The following is a 12331-nucleotide window of genomic DNA, read 5'->3' as shown; positions in this document are numbered from 1 at the left end:
AGTAAAGAAGACCAAATGAAAAGGAGGGGGGAGCGGGATTTAAAAACAAAGGCTCTGATGGAGTTGAATGAACCAGGTGTGAATCCTGGCTCTGCTTCTCACTGGCTGGGTAAGCGCAGATAAGACACAACCTCAGTTACGTGTCTTTATCTATAAAATGGGAACAGCAGCATTGGCTTTCTAGGAAGGCTGTGATGAGTAAACGTGGATATACAAGCGTAAAGTGATCCATGCACTGCTGGGCGTGCATTAATCCCCAAAATCTCTGTCAGACGAGATTCTCATCGATTCTCTCCGCCAAGTGTGAAGCCCTAATGAGAAAATGTGCTGAAAGGCCCCCTAAACCAGAGTGCTGGCCACACTTAAGGGATCATGACTGGTACTGCCGGGTGGTCGTTCCAGTGACTCAGCTCCGCCAATCCGCAGAGGGGAGTGAGCTTCCCATCCACGGAAGCACGGAAACCCTGCTGGTTTTGGTGACTCTGTCTTTGTGATTCTAGGGCTTCTAGTCTCCACCAAAGCATTCTGCGTGTACTTCAACCCTCCCACAGCCCCTAGTTCACAGAGAGAAAAACCATTCCACTCGTGGAGTGATGCACACACACAGAAAACCAGGAACAGAACAAGGACGGAATCCAGACTTCTTACTGGGTCAGGGCCCTAGTCCTCCCAGGGGTGCATCCCATCTCACTGGGCAGATTCCATACCTCCAGACCATGTGCAGTACTGCCCAGCCCCACCCGCAAGGCCTCTGCCACCAGCTGGTTCTATCCCTTATTGTACAGAGAAACCACGGTCCAGAGAGAGATCCCACAGTTGACGGGCAGCAAAGCCTGGGCCTTCTGATACGGCAGCCTCTCTGCCAACAGGCTGACCTTGGCTCCAAGGGCTCCTCGCGGCGGGCTGTCTTTTGAGCGGCACCTATGTTGACCCCTAACTGGGGTCGGGTCCAAGGTGAAATACGATAACAACGCCTATGTAACCGGGCACTACCCTGTGCCCGACTCTGATCTGAGCATTCTACGGAATCCTCACACCCACCCTCCTAGTGGGTGCTCTCCTTACCCGTTTCTCACAGGGGAAACTGAGGCTCAGAGAGGGAAAGGAACTTGCTGCGGCGGGGGCCGGCGTGGGGGAGTGCCCTGATCAGGCTTGGGGGGCCTCGGCCTTCCTCCTCCCACCCCACCTGGGGCCCAGGGCCGGCCGGCCTGCCGGCGGACCTCCCCGGAGTGCGCACGTGGGGCCCTGCCGGCTCGCGCCCGGGTCACGTGAGGAGCCGGGGCCTCAGGGCGCCCAGGCCGTTGGGGGCCGGGGCCTCCCCTCTCCCGGCGGCCGCCGTCCCCCGCTCCGCCTCGCGCTACTCACCCCACGCGGGGGCTCCTAGGACCCGGGAGAAGAGGACGGGGAAAAGGAAGGGAGGGAGGAGGCGACGGCGGCGGCGGCGAAGACCCCAGCAGCCCCCAGGCAGCTCCACCTAACCTCTACCAGACGCTACACCTCGCGGCGCGCGCCGCCTTTGTCCGCTTACGTCACTTCCGGGCTCCCGGGGGCGGGGCCGCATAGGGCTCCGCCCCGTGGGCTCCGGACCTAACTCGAGTACTGTCCCGGGAAGAGCTTCCCAGCTCCAAAAAGCCGCATCGCCGACCCTGTCCCGCCTCCAGCTTGCAGCTCATTAGGAGGCGGCACGGCTGGACTTTTAAAAACGAGCGTTCTGTGGAGTTTCCACTGGGTAAAAAGGGGAGGGGGAGCCTTATGCAAGCCTTAATCCCACCCATAACAATTAATATCTTAAAATCTACAGATCAAAAAGAAAAAAAAAAGGAAGAAAAATACCCTTGACAGTGCCAAGGGGTTGCCACTCCAAATAAGCAGAGCAAATCCATGAAATTTCTGTTCCCAAAAGGTTGCCCTCCCCTAGGCTCCTGCCATACACAGAAATTCTGGAGCGGTCCCTGAAGCAGCCTTGATGGAAATGAGAGTTTGCAGGTAGGTAGACCTTGTGAACCTTTCCAAGCCTCGGTCTCCACTTCTGCCAGATAGATGGGATGCTCTGAGGGTTAAATTTGTGCCCTGTGCTTGGAGCCCGCTCTCAGTAAATAGAAGCTGACTCATAATATTCGTCATAATATTCATCTATGTCATAATATTCACAATATTCGTCATAAGTTCTTTTTTCCTGAACTGACATCCTGGCTTAGATTTACAGTGCCTTCCTCTGGGCATCGCAAAAAGGAGGGGCTTAAAATGTGTTTGCTCTAATGAAGAGAAAGCTATGGGGGGGGGGGTGCCCTGAAAAGCCCCACCTGCTTTTGAGTCCCCCAAATCTGTCCGTATTATGTGGCATCCTCGCTAGGGCACTGCAGGTCAGACTTGGTTCCCCTGGCCTGGGCTCCTCTCCCAAGCTTCATTTTCCATGTCACTATGGCAAGGGGATAAATCTTGGGCAATCTCAATCTGGAGGTTTCTATAATCTTTGGGGGGCAGCTCTGAGCCTAGCTTTTTTAGGGGTGCCTAAAAAGCCACCCCTACCTTTTTTTCCTGTCAATGGAAGACAAACTCCCTTCCCTACACCTGGACTCCAAGGCCTTTCCAGGTCTGGCCAGTCCACTAACCTCAAAGCCTCTTGCATCTCTGAATTCCCAAGCCTCGCACATAGTAGATGCTCAATAAATGTTTGCAGCATGTAAGGGCTGGAGGCCTCCTTAGAAATCATCTAGGTAGTCTGGTGTTCCTCATCCATTTTTTAAAAACTCACAAACACTTAGAATAAATATAAAAATTTCTCACCTTCCCCACTCAATATTCTGTCTTCCCAAGGAGGTATGCCCTTCCATCCCTGGTTGAGGAGTATTTTCGGAAATGTATTACATTGTCTGGGATGCCTCCTCCAGGCAGACATCTTGTAATTTGAATTCCAAAGTCATTTTATTCATTTTCAAATTGTAAAATCCTACCAGGCCAGTGAAATTACTGGTCCAAACTACACTCGTCCCCCACTCAAGTTTTACAATACAAGCTTTTTCCCTGCGCCCTCCTAGCCAAGAGTCACAGGTGGAGCCCAACAGTCCATTTTACCGTGGAGCCCTGAGAAAGGAGAGAATTATCCAGCACCACACAGCAAGCAGGAACAGAGCATGGACTCACAACTGGTTCCTCATAGTCTCCAGGCCCACCGCATTCTTACTACCCAGTCTTCTAGTGGAAGTTCCACCTCCAAAGCCACCCAGCCCAAACATGACCCACCTGAGCCTCCCAGATCCAGAGAGGGTAGCTGAACCCAGGGCCCTCCATCCCCGGCTTGGGCCTGGCTGCCCTGGCCAGGAGTCCCACGCTCCCTTGTGACTGCAGCCTTGGCATCCTGAGCACAACAGCCCCGCCCTCTTCCCCCCAGCCTCAGTGCCCACTTCACCTTGGGCGAGGGGTGGATCATAATGACCCTGAAGAGGCCATGGAGGCAGCAGGGAGGGGCCAGCAGAGGGACCAAGCCGGGAAGACGGGCTCTTCCAAGGAGCAGCCCACCTGGTAGGGGGCTCTAACTTCAGGGGACCGTCTCCGGCCCCGCCCCAAAGCCCCACTAGGGTGAATGTGACACTAGAAACCAGCTCAGAGCTGACAACAATCTGGGAGTGGGGTGTGGTAGGGAGGAAGCAGGCTCTGAGATGCCAGTGTCAGAAATGGGGGGCGGGGGGCTTCCCTGGTGGCGCAGTGGTTGAGAGTCCGCCTGCCGATGCAGGGGACACGGGTTCATGGCCCGGTCCGGGAAGATCCCACATGCCGCGGAGCAGCTGGGCCCGTGAGCCATGGCCGCCGAGCCTGCATGTCTGGAGCCTGTGCTCTGCGGCGGGAGAGGCCACAACAGTGAGAGGCTCGCATACCGCAAAAAAAAAAAAAAAAATAAGAAAAGAAAAGAAAAGAAATGGGGGGGCGGAGCTGGGGCTCTGTCTCCCAAAGGGGGAGTTTGTTAAAAATATGTCTTGCCCCACCCCAGACCTCTGAATCGGAATCTGGGGCATCTGTATTTTCACTAAGCTCCCACCCAAGGGACTCTGGGGCTCCAGAAGGAATGGGCAGCTGCAGGGCAGGTCACCCTTTCAAGCTGGTTCCAGGTTTCCCAGTTCCCACCCCAGCGCTAATAACAGTAACAGCACGTTGAACACTCCAGATGCTAAGTGCTCTCTACCACGTGGTGCTGTTTCATTCTCACAAAGGAGCAGGCGCTGGGTTATCCCCATTCTGCAGATGACGGCACTGAGAGCAGTTAATTAATTGGCTTGCCCAAGGGTACAGCTAATAAGTAGTGGAGCTGAGACTAAATCCTAAATAATAATTTTTAAATATAATAACAACAGCAGCTAGGCTTCCTTGAGCACGTACAACGTGCCTGTCATTATTCTAAGCCATTTAAACGTCACAGTAACTCAAAAAGTGCGTACTCTCACCGTCACCGTTTTTCGGTGAGGTGAGGAAACAGAGGATCGGGACGCTCTAGCCTGAAGCCACTTACTGTATGGCGAGCCACTGGTAGTAGCCCCGAGCCACGCTGCCCCGCTCCGGGCGCTACGGCCTGGAGGCTGGTCTACGCCCTCCTCTCCACTTCACACGGCACCGCCCCCACTGGCTTGAGGATGCCCTGGGCTGAGCGCAGGGCCAGACATGCCCCGGCGTCGGCCCAGCTCCTGTGCCCAGCAGATGGCGCCCGAGGGGCTCCCCGGCGGTGGCGATCGCAGACGGAGAGACCCGCTGCTGCCGAGGCTGCTGCTGCCCGAGCTCCGAGCAGCCTCTGGCGCGGGGGCCTCCGGGGGCTCCAGGGCTTCGGAGGGCGGCGCCGAGTGGTGGGAGGCCCCCGCGTGTGAGTCCTCGCCCTCGGATCCCGGGGTGGGCGTCAGGCGCCCCCGGTCGCGCCTGCCCGTCCTGCCCACCGTGGCCCAGCGGGCGACCCGGAACCGACCAAGGGCTGAGGTCGCTGCTGCTGCCGCCCATGCTCTTGGCCGGCGAGCCCCGGGAACCGGCGCCCCGGGCCTGGACAGTGCGAGGACCCCCGCAGGGGCTCGGCCAGGGAGAACCCCGACTCTTTGGGCGACCTCCTAGGAGAGTTCCTCCCCGGCCGGTCCCGGCAGTTCCTGCGCCAGCTCAGGGTTGAGTCTGCGAAGCAGCCGCGACCACCGAGTGAGGCCCCTACGGCCCCCACGGGGGGGCTGAGTCATTTCCGGTGGGGGTCCCACCACCTGGCGTAGAATAATGGCAGTGTTAGCAGAGTATGCCTGGCAGAGCCCTGGCGATGGCAACCACCCCTTGAGGGCGGGTCTACCACTGCCCCTATTGTACAGATGAGTAAACTGAGGCCCAAGGCCATGCAACCAGGAAGAGCCTGGTAAGGATTGTCCCCAAGAGAAGACTCAGAACTATTTCCACCTCCTCCTGGCTCCCAGCATCCTCACCATCACAACATCAAAGGGGTGTGTCAGAACACTCTGGAAGTCCTCCGCAGTGTCCCCGCTACTCCTTCCTCCCAGACCTGGGATAAGTGTCAGTGACCTGCTGGTGGGAACAGGGTTGTCATCAACGCTCTGACTATGGGGGACCCTGATCACTCATGCCAGGTGTGGCCTATTTGTCTTCAAGGGGCCAGTCATTGTACTTCAAGAACAGTCTTAAGAAGATTTTGCTCCATCAGATACCTGCCCTCTCCTTCAGGAGAGATCAGTCACAATTCACCGCGGTCGAGAAGACCAATCAGTGCGTTATGGGAGGATGGGGTAGGGGAGTGGGGAGAAAGGGCATTTCTTTCCTTCCTTTCTTTCCTCTGCCTTTCACCCATGAATGTATCCATCTGTCCACCTGTTCATCCATCTGTGTGTCCATCCATGAATCAGGTCTTCTCCCAACCTGTTTAAGGATCGTCCATCAACATCTATGAATCCATCCACCCATTAATCAGGTCTTCTACCAACACCTTCATAATTCATCGATGAATCCATTCATATATTCATTCTCCCATTCACCCATTCATCCTTGCATACATCTTATCTGTGAACCAGGTCTTTTAAAACCTATTCATGAATCTCTCCATCCATCCATCCACCCATGAATCAGGTCTCCTATTGATCCATTAATCCACGTATCCCTCCATCCAGCCAGCCAGTCAGTCATCCAGCTATCCCCAAATTCCCACAATTCTATCCATCTACCCATGAATCCAGTGACTGATCATCTACCAATCCTTCCATCCACCTGTAAGTCCAGGATGCTATCCATTTTTAGTCTTGAAGCCACGTACAAGTCTACACACTCATCTACATAATCATTCACCCCCCCTATGCATCCATACATGTGCCCATCCTCCTAAGATCCAATCCTTGTATTAAGACCTCTTCGGGAATTCCCTGGCGGTCCAGTGGTTAGGACTTGGTGCTTTCACTGCTGTGGCCCAGGTTCAATCCCCGATCCAGGAACTAAGATCCTGCAAGCCACGCGGTGCGGTCAAAAAAAAAAAAAAAAAACCTTTTCATTAATTCATCTATCTGTCCACCCACCTACCCATCTACCCAGTCTTCCATCCTTTCACATAACCCACCATTCATTCATCCATTTCTTCCTCTAACCTTTACTAGCTTTTACTATATGTCAAATATCGGGGGAAGTAAAATAAGGGATGGGGGTAGGAAGAGCCTGGGCATTAGAGCTTAACTGGGCCTAGATGCTGCAGCTCTAATGGAGGGGGAAAAGAATACAGAAATAATTCCTCCTGCTTAAACAGGCTTAAACATGGATGAAAGGTGAAGAGCATTGCCCATGAGTTTAAAGACCAGGGAGAGGAAATACACTAGACCTGCCATTCCTTCTCATCCTGGACCCATGGCAGACAGTACTAACTGATCACAGCATTTTTCCCCCACTGAGCCTCAGAACCCTTCCTGACACAGTGCTCCAGGCAGACACCACCAGTGGATCAGAGCAGGTGCCAGAAATGAAACACATTTGCCAACCCAGGAACTTTAAATCAATCAGACCAAATAAACACACTACTTCTCATAAGATATAATAAATAAGAGTGTGGAACTCATTATCTTGAATGTAAGCAACAACAGGGATGGATACCTTCACAGTGTTTCACATTCAGGAGCTAATTCTTGAGCACTTTAAGGTGTGTGGGGTTCCCTAGTAGGCCCTGCTGGGGACAGCTGGGTGCATTAGAACACGCTCCAGCAGCATTTGAGAGGAGAAGCTGAGATTTCAGCCCAGTGGGCACAGCTGGGGCAAGCCTTTGGCTGGTCCTCAGGCCAGCACCAAGCAGGCATAGATAAGCAAACAGCTGTTGCATAACTAGGTCCCAACGCCTGTAGCCGACACTGTTTTGGCCATCTCCTGGATGCCTGGCTCTTCAATGGGCTTATGAAAAGCGTCCCCTCTGTGTCCAAACAGACATAAAGATGTGGACAGATACATGGAGTCAGATATATCAATAAGCATTGTACGTAAGGTCAAATGTGGCATTTCTGAATAACAGAGCCGTGGATGAATGAAGCAAGCCCTCCTGCATCCTTGCTCTGGAGGCTGAAATTAATAAATGTCACCATAACAGATCCCCTTCATTGAGCACAGGCCCCTTGCCAGGCCCTGTACCAGATGCCTCACGTAAGTTAGTTGATACTCACCAGACTCTTATAAGGATGCTATTATCGTGTCTACAATACATAGTACATAATTTAAAAGGGAAAACTGTAAAATGGAGACTTGAGGGCAGTCTGCCCCATGTCGCAGGACTGGGAAGGGGCATAATTGAAATTGACAATTATAAGGACAGTTCTCAGTTAGAGATGCTTACCCTTGGCCCTGCAGACCCTGGCCTGGGTGGTGGTGCGGGGGACGGTGCTTTTCAGTCCCTGTCATCGCTTCACAACCCTGTATGGTGGGCACAACAATGATCCCCATTTTACAGACAAAGAAACTCAGGCTCAACAGAGTCAGAATTGAAACCCAGGACTGCCTGACTCCGGAGTTCATCTCCTTATTTTCTCTGCTGAATTGCTTGATATATAAGAGAACTGGCTCTGGAACCAGAATTCACATCTCAGCTCCACCCCTAACCAGCTGTGCGATCTCGGGCAAGTTGCAAAAAACGAAAAACAAAAGCACTCTGTGCCTCAGTTTCCTCATCTGTAAAATGGGAATAATAATCGTGTTTCACAGAGTCGTGTGGGTTTGGTGGGCTGATGCCTGTTACAAGCCATTGACTGAAGGGCAGGAAGTGCTCAGGAGAGGCCAGCTGTGGTTGTCAGGATCCCACAGGGAGCTCTGGCCTGGTGGATGTGTGTTGTCAGGGTGGCATGAGGGGCTGGGGCCTCAGGCCCTGGTCCTCCCCTGCCCTTCTCATCTCTCTCACCAGGCCCCACACTACACAGGCCCCCAAGCTCAAGGCCGTGCTCACCCACAGCTCCTCGGGGGAAGGCTCAGGGCACTGCAGGCGGTGTTGCCCTTTCCGCGTGCAGTTTGCAGATGAGACGCTACGGTACACAGCGCTCCGCTACTGGGAACGCAGCTGTGCAGGTGAGGAGACAGCAAGGGAAGCTCCAGGACTCCAGAAAGTTCTAGCCTGAAACCTGAAGAGCAGAGGCTGTGGCCCTGGGTCCTGGGAGTTAGGGGCCGGCCAAAAAGCCCAAGAGACCATTGATCCTGTGGAGGAGGCCCTTGAACTGGCCTCTCCGGAGGCTGTTAGGGTGACCCTCAAGGACCAAGTAGAGGGTCTGAGGTCCAGCAGAGATGTCCCAAGGCTGCAGCTGTGGCCCAGGAAACAGTGGCTGTCCAGGCCTGGCCACCACGGAAGGATTTCTCACTGCCAAGGGTTCCCACACGCTGTATCTGCCCACCTTGGAACCCACAACCTCAGCCTGCAGACCCCGCACATGGCCTCCAGGGGCTGGAGAAGGTAGGAACAAAGGCACCCGAAGCATCCTTTTCCCATATCCCTGAAGGCAGACCTCAGAGGCCTGGCTTGGGAGGTGCCCAGAAAGTTCTAGAAGGTCACTCCTCCACAGAAGGCTGGCACTGCCTGGTCCAGCAAAGAAGCTAGGAACCAACCACCAGGCCCAGGTTCCCAGGCAGAGCTTCGTTCGTGTTGGCACAGTTTCCAGTGTTTTCTGAAGTGGGTGTCAAGCGGTGGGAAGAATACACGTCTTTGCTCTGGTACGATCTTTCCTAAGGCCTGCTTTCCCCATCTGCCCAGCCCCTTCTCTTCTCAGGATCCAGCAGTCCAACAGCCTCATCTATTTATTAAGCACCGACTGTGTGCGCTTTCAGGGATCGGCTGCCCCAAAGCCTCGCTGGGGGCAAAGCCCTCAAAATCCAGGACCTTGGCGGATTCAGAAGGAGCCCGACCCATCCCCCTCAGGGTCACAGGAAGTTGGAGGTGGAAGCTGCAATTCTGCCCAACTTCTGGTTGTTCGATGGGGCAGCCAAGGCCCTGAGGGCAGATGACACAGCAGCTGAAAAGAGACGCCAGAGTGCCCCCTGGCCACCCCTGGGAATCCAAGGAGAGGGAGCACCTGGAGAAAGTTTCTTGGGAATGGCCGTTGGCTGGCCCGGGAGACACTTCCTTGACAGCCACTGGGCTGCGGTCATACCCCAGAACACCAGAGTGGAGCTCAGCGGCTGCTTCCCAGCCCTTTCCATCCTGAGGAATTCGGGGTTCCTGGCCAGCCGGAGGGGCAGCTGTTGGACAGGAAACACTGTCCATCCCCATAGGATTCTCAGCATCGTCTCTTGGATTTACATGGTGGGACGACTGGCCTTCCGACTGTGGGAAATGGGGCCCATGTTGGGCTGAAGCAGGAGTGGGGGTGTGGGGAGGGGGGAGGGGGCACAGCCTCGGTGATAGAGGCAGAAACAGTCATGCAGGATAGTTTTAAAACCAGAGCCTTCCCTGGAGGCAGCCAGAAGGCCCTGGGAGCCTTGGGTTGCCATGGAGACGGGACTCTGCCAGCTCTTGCCTGCCAGAGGGAGGGGGGGGGGGTATAGGTGCCCCGCCTGGGTAGAGATCTCACCCGTGCTCTCTCTCCTCCAGTCCGGCAGGGCATCCTCGAGAACAGGACAGCCAGCGGGTCAGCAGCATCAGAGCAGGTGTTTGGGAGTGTCGGGAGATGGCTGGAGAGTTTGCCCAAAGCCCTGTATCCCAGGGCCAAGGAGGACACCACGGCCAACTCATTCGGCTGGGACTCCCGTGGCCTGTGAGGCTTTGTGGAAGGGGATGGGATTCATGCATCTCCTCATCCTGTAAACCTCCCTGTCCAGCTGTGGTCTGGGCCCTTGAGGGCTCTGCCAGCCATGGGTGGACCTGGGACTCGGGGTCCACACAGTTCATGGGCTCCTGTCCCCCTTAGGTCCACCCTGGAGCCGAAGGACCACCTCTCTGAGGACACCTCTCTGAACAGCAGCCTGCCCTTCATCCCCAGGCCCACCACCTAGAGGCAGCGGAGCAGGGGCACCTCAAAACCTTTCTGGAGCAGGTGGGCAAATCGCCCTGTTCCTGGAGCCGGAAGCTACTGAGCAACTGCTGGCAGCCAGCCGCCTGGAGCCCCCCTGCCTGGTGGGGGTTGGTGCCCAGTGGGGTGGCCAGGGCTCTGGGTGAAACCCCCGTATGTGCTCGGCTAAGGGGTGGGCTCTCAGGCCAGGCTGCCTGGGTTCAGATCGCAAGCTCCTAACTTTCGAACGGTGGGGTCTTTTCCGTGTCAGTTTCCGCATCTGTAAAATGGGGCTGACCACAGTGCCTGCCCCCTCGGGCTGTGGTGTAGAATCCCCCTGGGCCCAGGGAACCCCATCTCCTGCCCAGAGGCCCCCAAAACGCCCAGCTGGTCCCCCTTCTCGCCTTAGGAGTCCTTCCTGCCCAGCTTGGTGTTGCGCACACGGTCCTGAAACAAGGCCGCCCTAAGGGGCACCAGCTTCCCCTGCCGTCAACGTCACGTCGCGCTCAGAGGTGAATGGCTGCTGGTGCCCAAGCCCAGGTGTGGACACGGGGGAGGGGTGAGGAGAGGCCTTCCCCGACCCACAAATAAACGCACATCCCCGGTGGCTGGTATCTGCTGTCAGGGCTCACCTTACAAACCTCTCCTAGTTGCTGGTCTTTGGGGGTCCTGGGCCAGGGGGAGGGCTGGGGCGGAGTCACAGCTGGGATGAAGATGGGGGGGCAAGGCATCTTCAGGGGTCAGGCTTGTTCCAAATGAGCCCCTCTTCTGGGAGGTGGGAGACCCTGCCACACATCTCAAACCTGGGACCAAGCCTCTGTCAACCTAGATCAGCCCACACCTGAAACAGGCACCTGCCCCAACCTCCCCCAGCCCAGCCTCCATCTTTGACGGGAACCAAAGGCTGCTTGCGGACCTCCCCTGTGGGGTGAGGGCATCCAGACTGTGGCCAAAGGGACAAACATTTGTCTTCTGTGTTCCCAGGCCAGAGTCTTATCCCTGGAGGGCAAGCATCTGGGTGGGCAGGGGTCAGATGTTTCTCTCCCACTTAGGGGGGCAGTGTTCAGGGTCACACAGGAGGTGGTGCAAGACAAGGTGGCAGGAACTGCCTGGAGCTTTTCCGACCGCTGCACTGACCCAGCAGTTCCACCCCCATTTGCCTGTCTGCCGGGTTTGGCCCTGCCACACACCTGCGTTCCAACTGCTGTGCAAAGTTTGGGCCCCTCCCCTCTCTCCTAGAAGCAGCGCTTTGGCTCCAACCCCTCGCCAAGGCCGGGATCGAGGTCTTTATCGCCACCTCCTGGCCAGTGAAGAAACAGCCACGGAATCCACACCCAGGCGCAGTGCTGAATAGCAAAGGCTGGGATTTGGGTTGGACCGGCCGTGGGGATTTTAGGGCCAGGACGGGTTGTGGATGGGGGAGAACTGTTTCGAAGGAGGGCCCTGGCTCCAGAAAAGACCACGGATCTACCAACCCTGTGGGGATGGGTTGGAGCAGTGCTACCATTCCCCTTCACTGGGAAGTGTAGTGGGATTCCAATCCCTGGGATGACCTATCCCCTCTATCCCCACTTTCTGGACTTTCACTCCTCCCCCACTCCCTCCCCCCCAGTACTTATATTTCCTGGAGAGCCTGCGGGTCCTGGAGGAGGCCTGATTCTACTGCACCTTTTCTTCGTGGCCTTGCACAGCCCACCTGGCCCTCTCCGAGCCTCAGTTTCCCCGGCAGAGCCGCGGCGGACCCCAAACCGGCCACCGGCTGCAGCGTCGCGCTGCGCCCACGCGGGGGCAGTGTTGGCCTGGCTTTGGCGCCGCCCGGCGCGGCCGAAACTTCTCAGCTTCTTGCTAAAGGGTCGGAAACTTTTCCCCTCGCG

At 55.9% G+C, this 12331-nt stretch overlaps 1 protein-coding gene across 1 annotated transcript; it reads left to right on the top strand.

Annotated features, from left to right (window-relative positions):
• Positions 1–4418: 4418 nt before the first annotated feature.
• Positions 4419–11189, top strand: C6H9orf50 (chromosome 6 C9orf50 homolog). The gene is given in 8 exon segments (XM_049711868.1): positions 4419–4953; positions 4955–5004; positions 5006–5232; positions 5349–5522; positions 8290–8547; positions 10061–10223; positions 10377–10502; positions 10867–11189. Coding segments are annotated over 7 exon segments (1257 nt in total). The 5' UTR covers positions 4419–4653; the 3' UTR covers positions 10462–10502; positions 10867–11189.
• The last annotated feature ends 1142 nt before the right edge of the window (positions 11190–12331 follow it).

This window comes from Orcinus orca, chromosome 6 (genome assembly GCF_937001465.1).
Source record: "Orcinus orca chromosome 6, mOrcOrc1.1, whole genome shotgun sequence".
NCBI classification, from domain to species: domain Eukaryota; kingdom Metazoa; phylum Chordata; class Mammalia; order Artiodactyla; family Delphinidae; genus Orcinus; species Orcinus orca.
The sequence above is the reverse complement of the archived record's forward strand: the minus strand, read 5'-3'. Positions and strand labels throughout refer to the sequence as shown.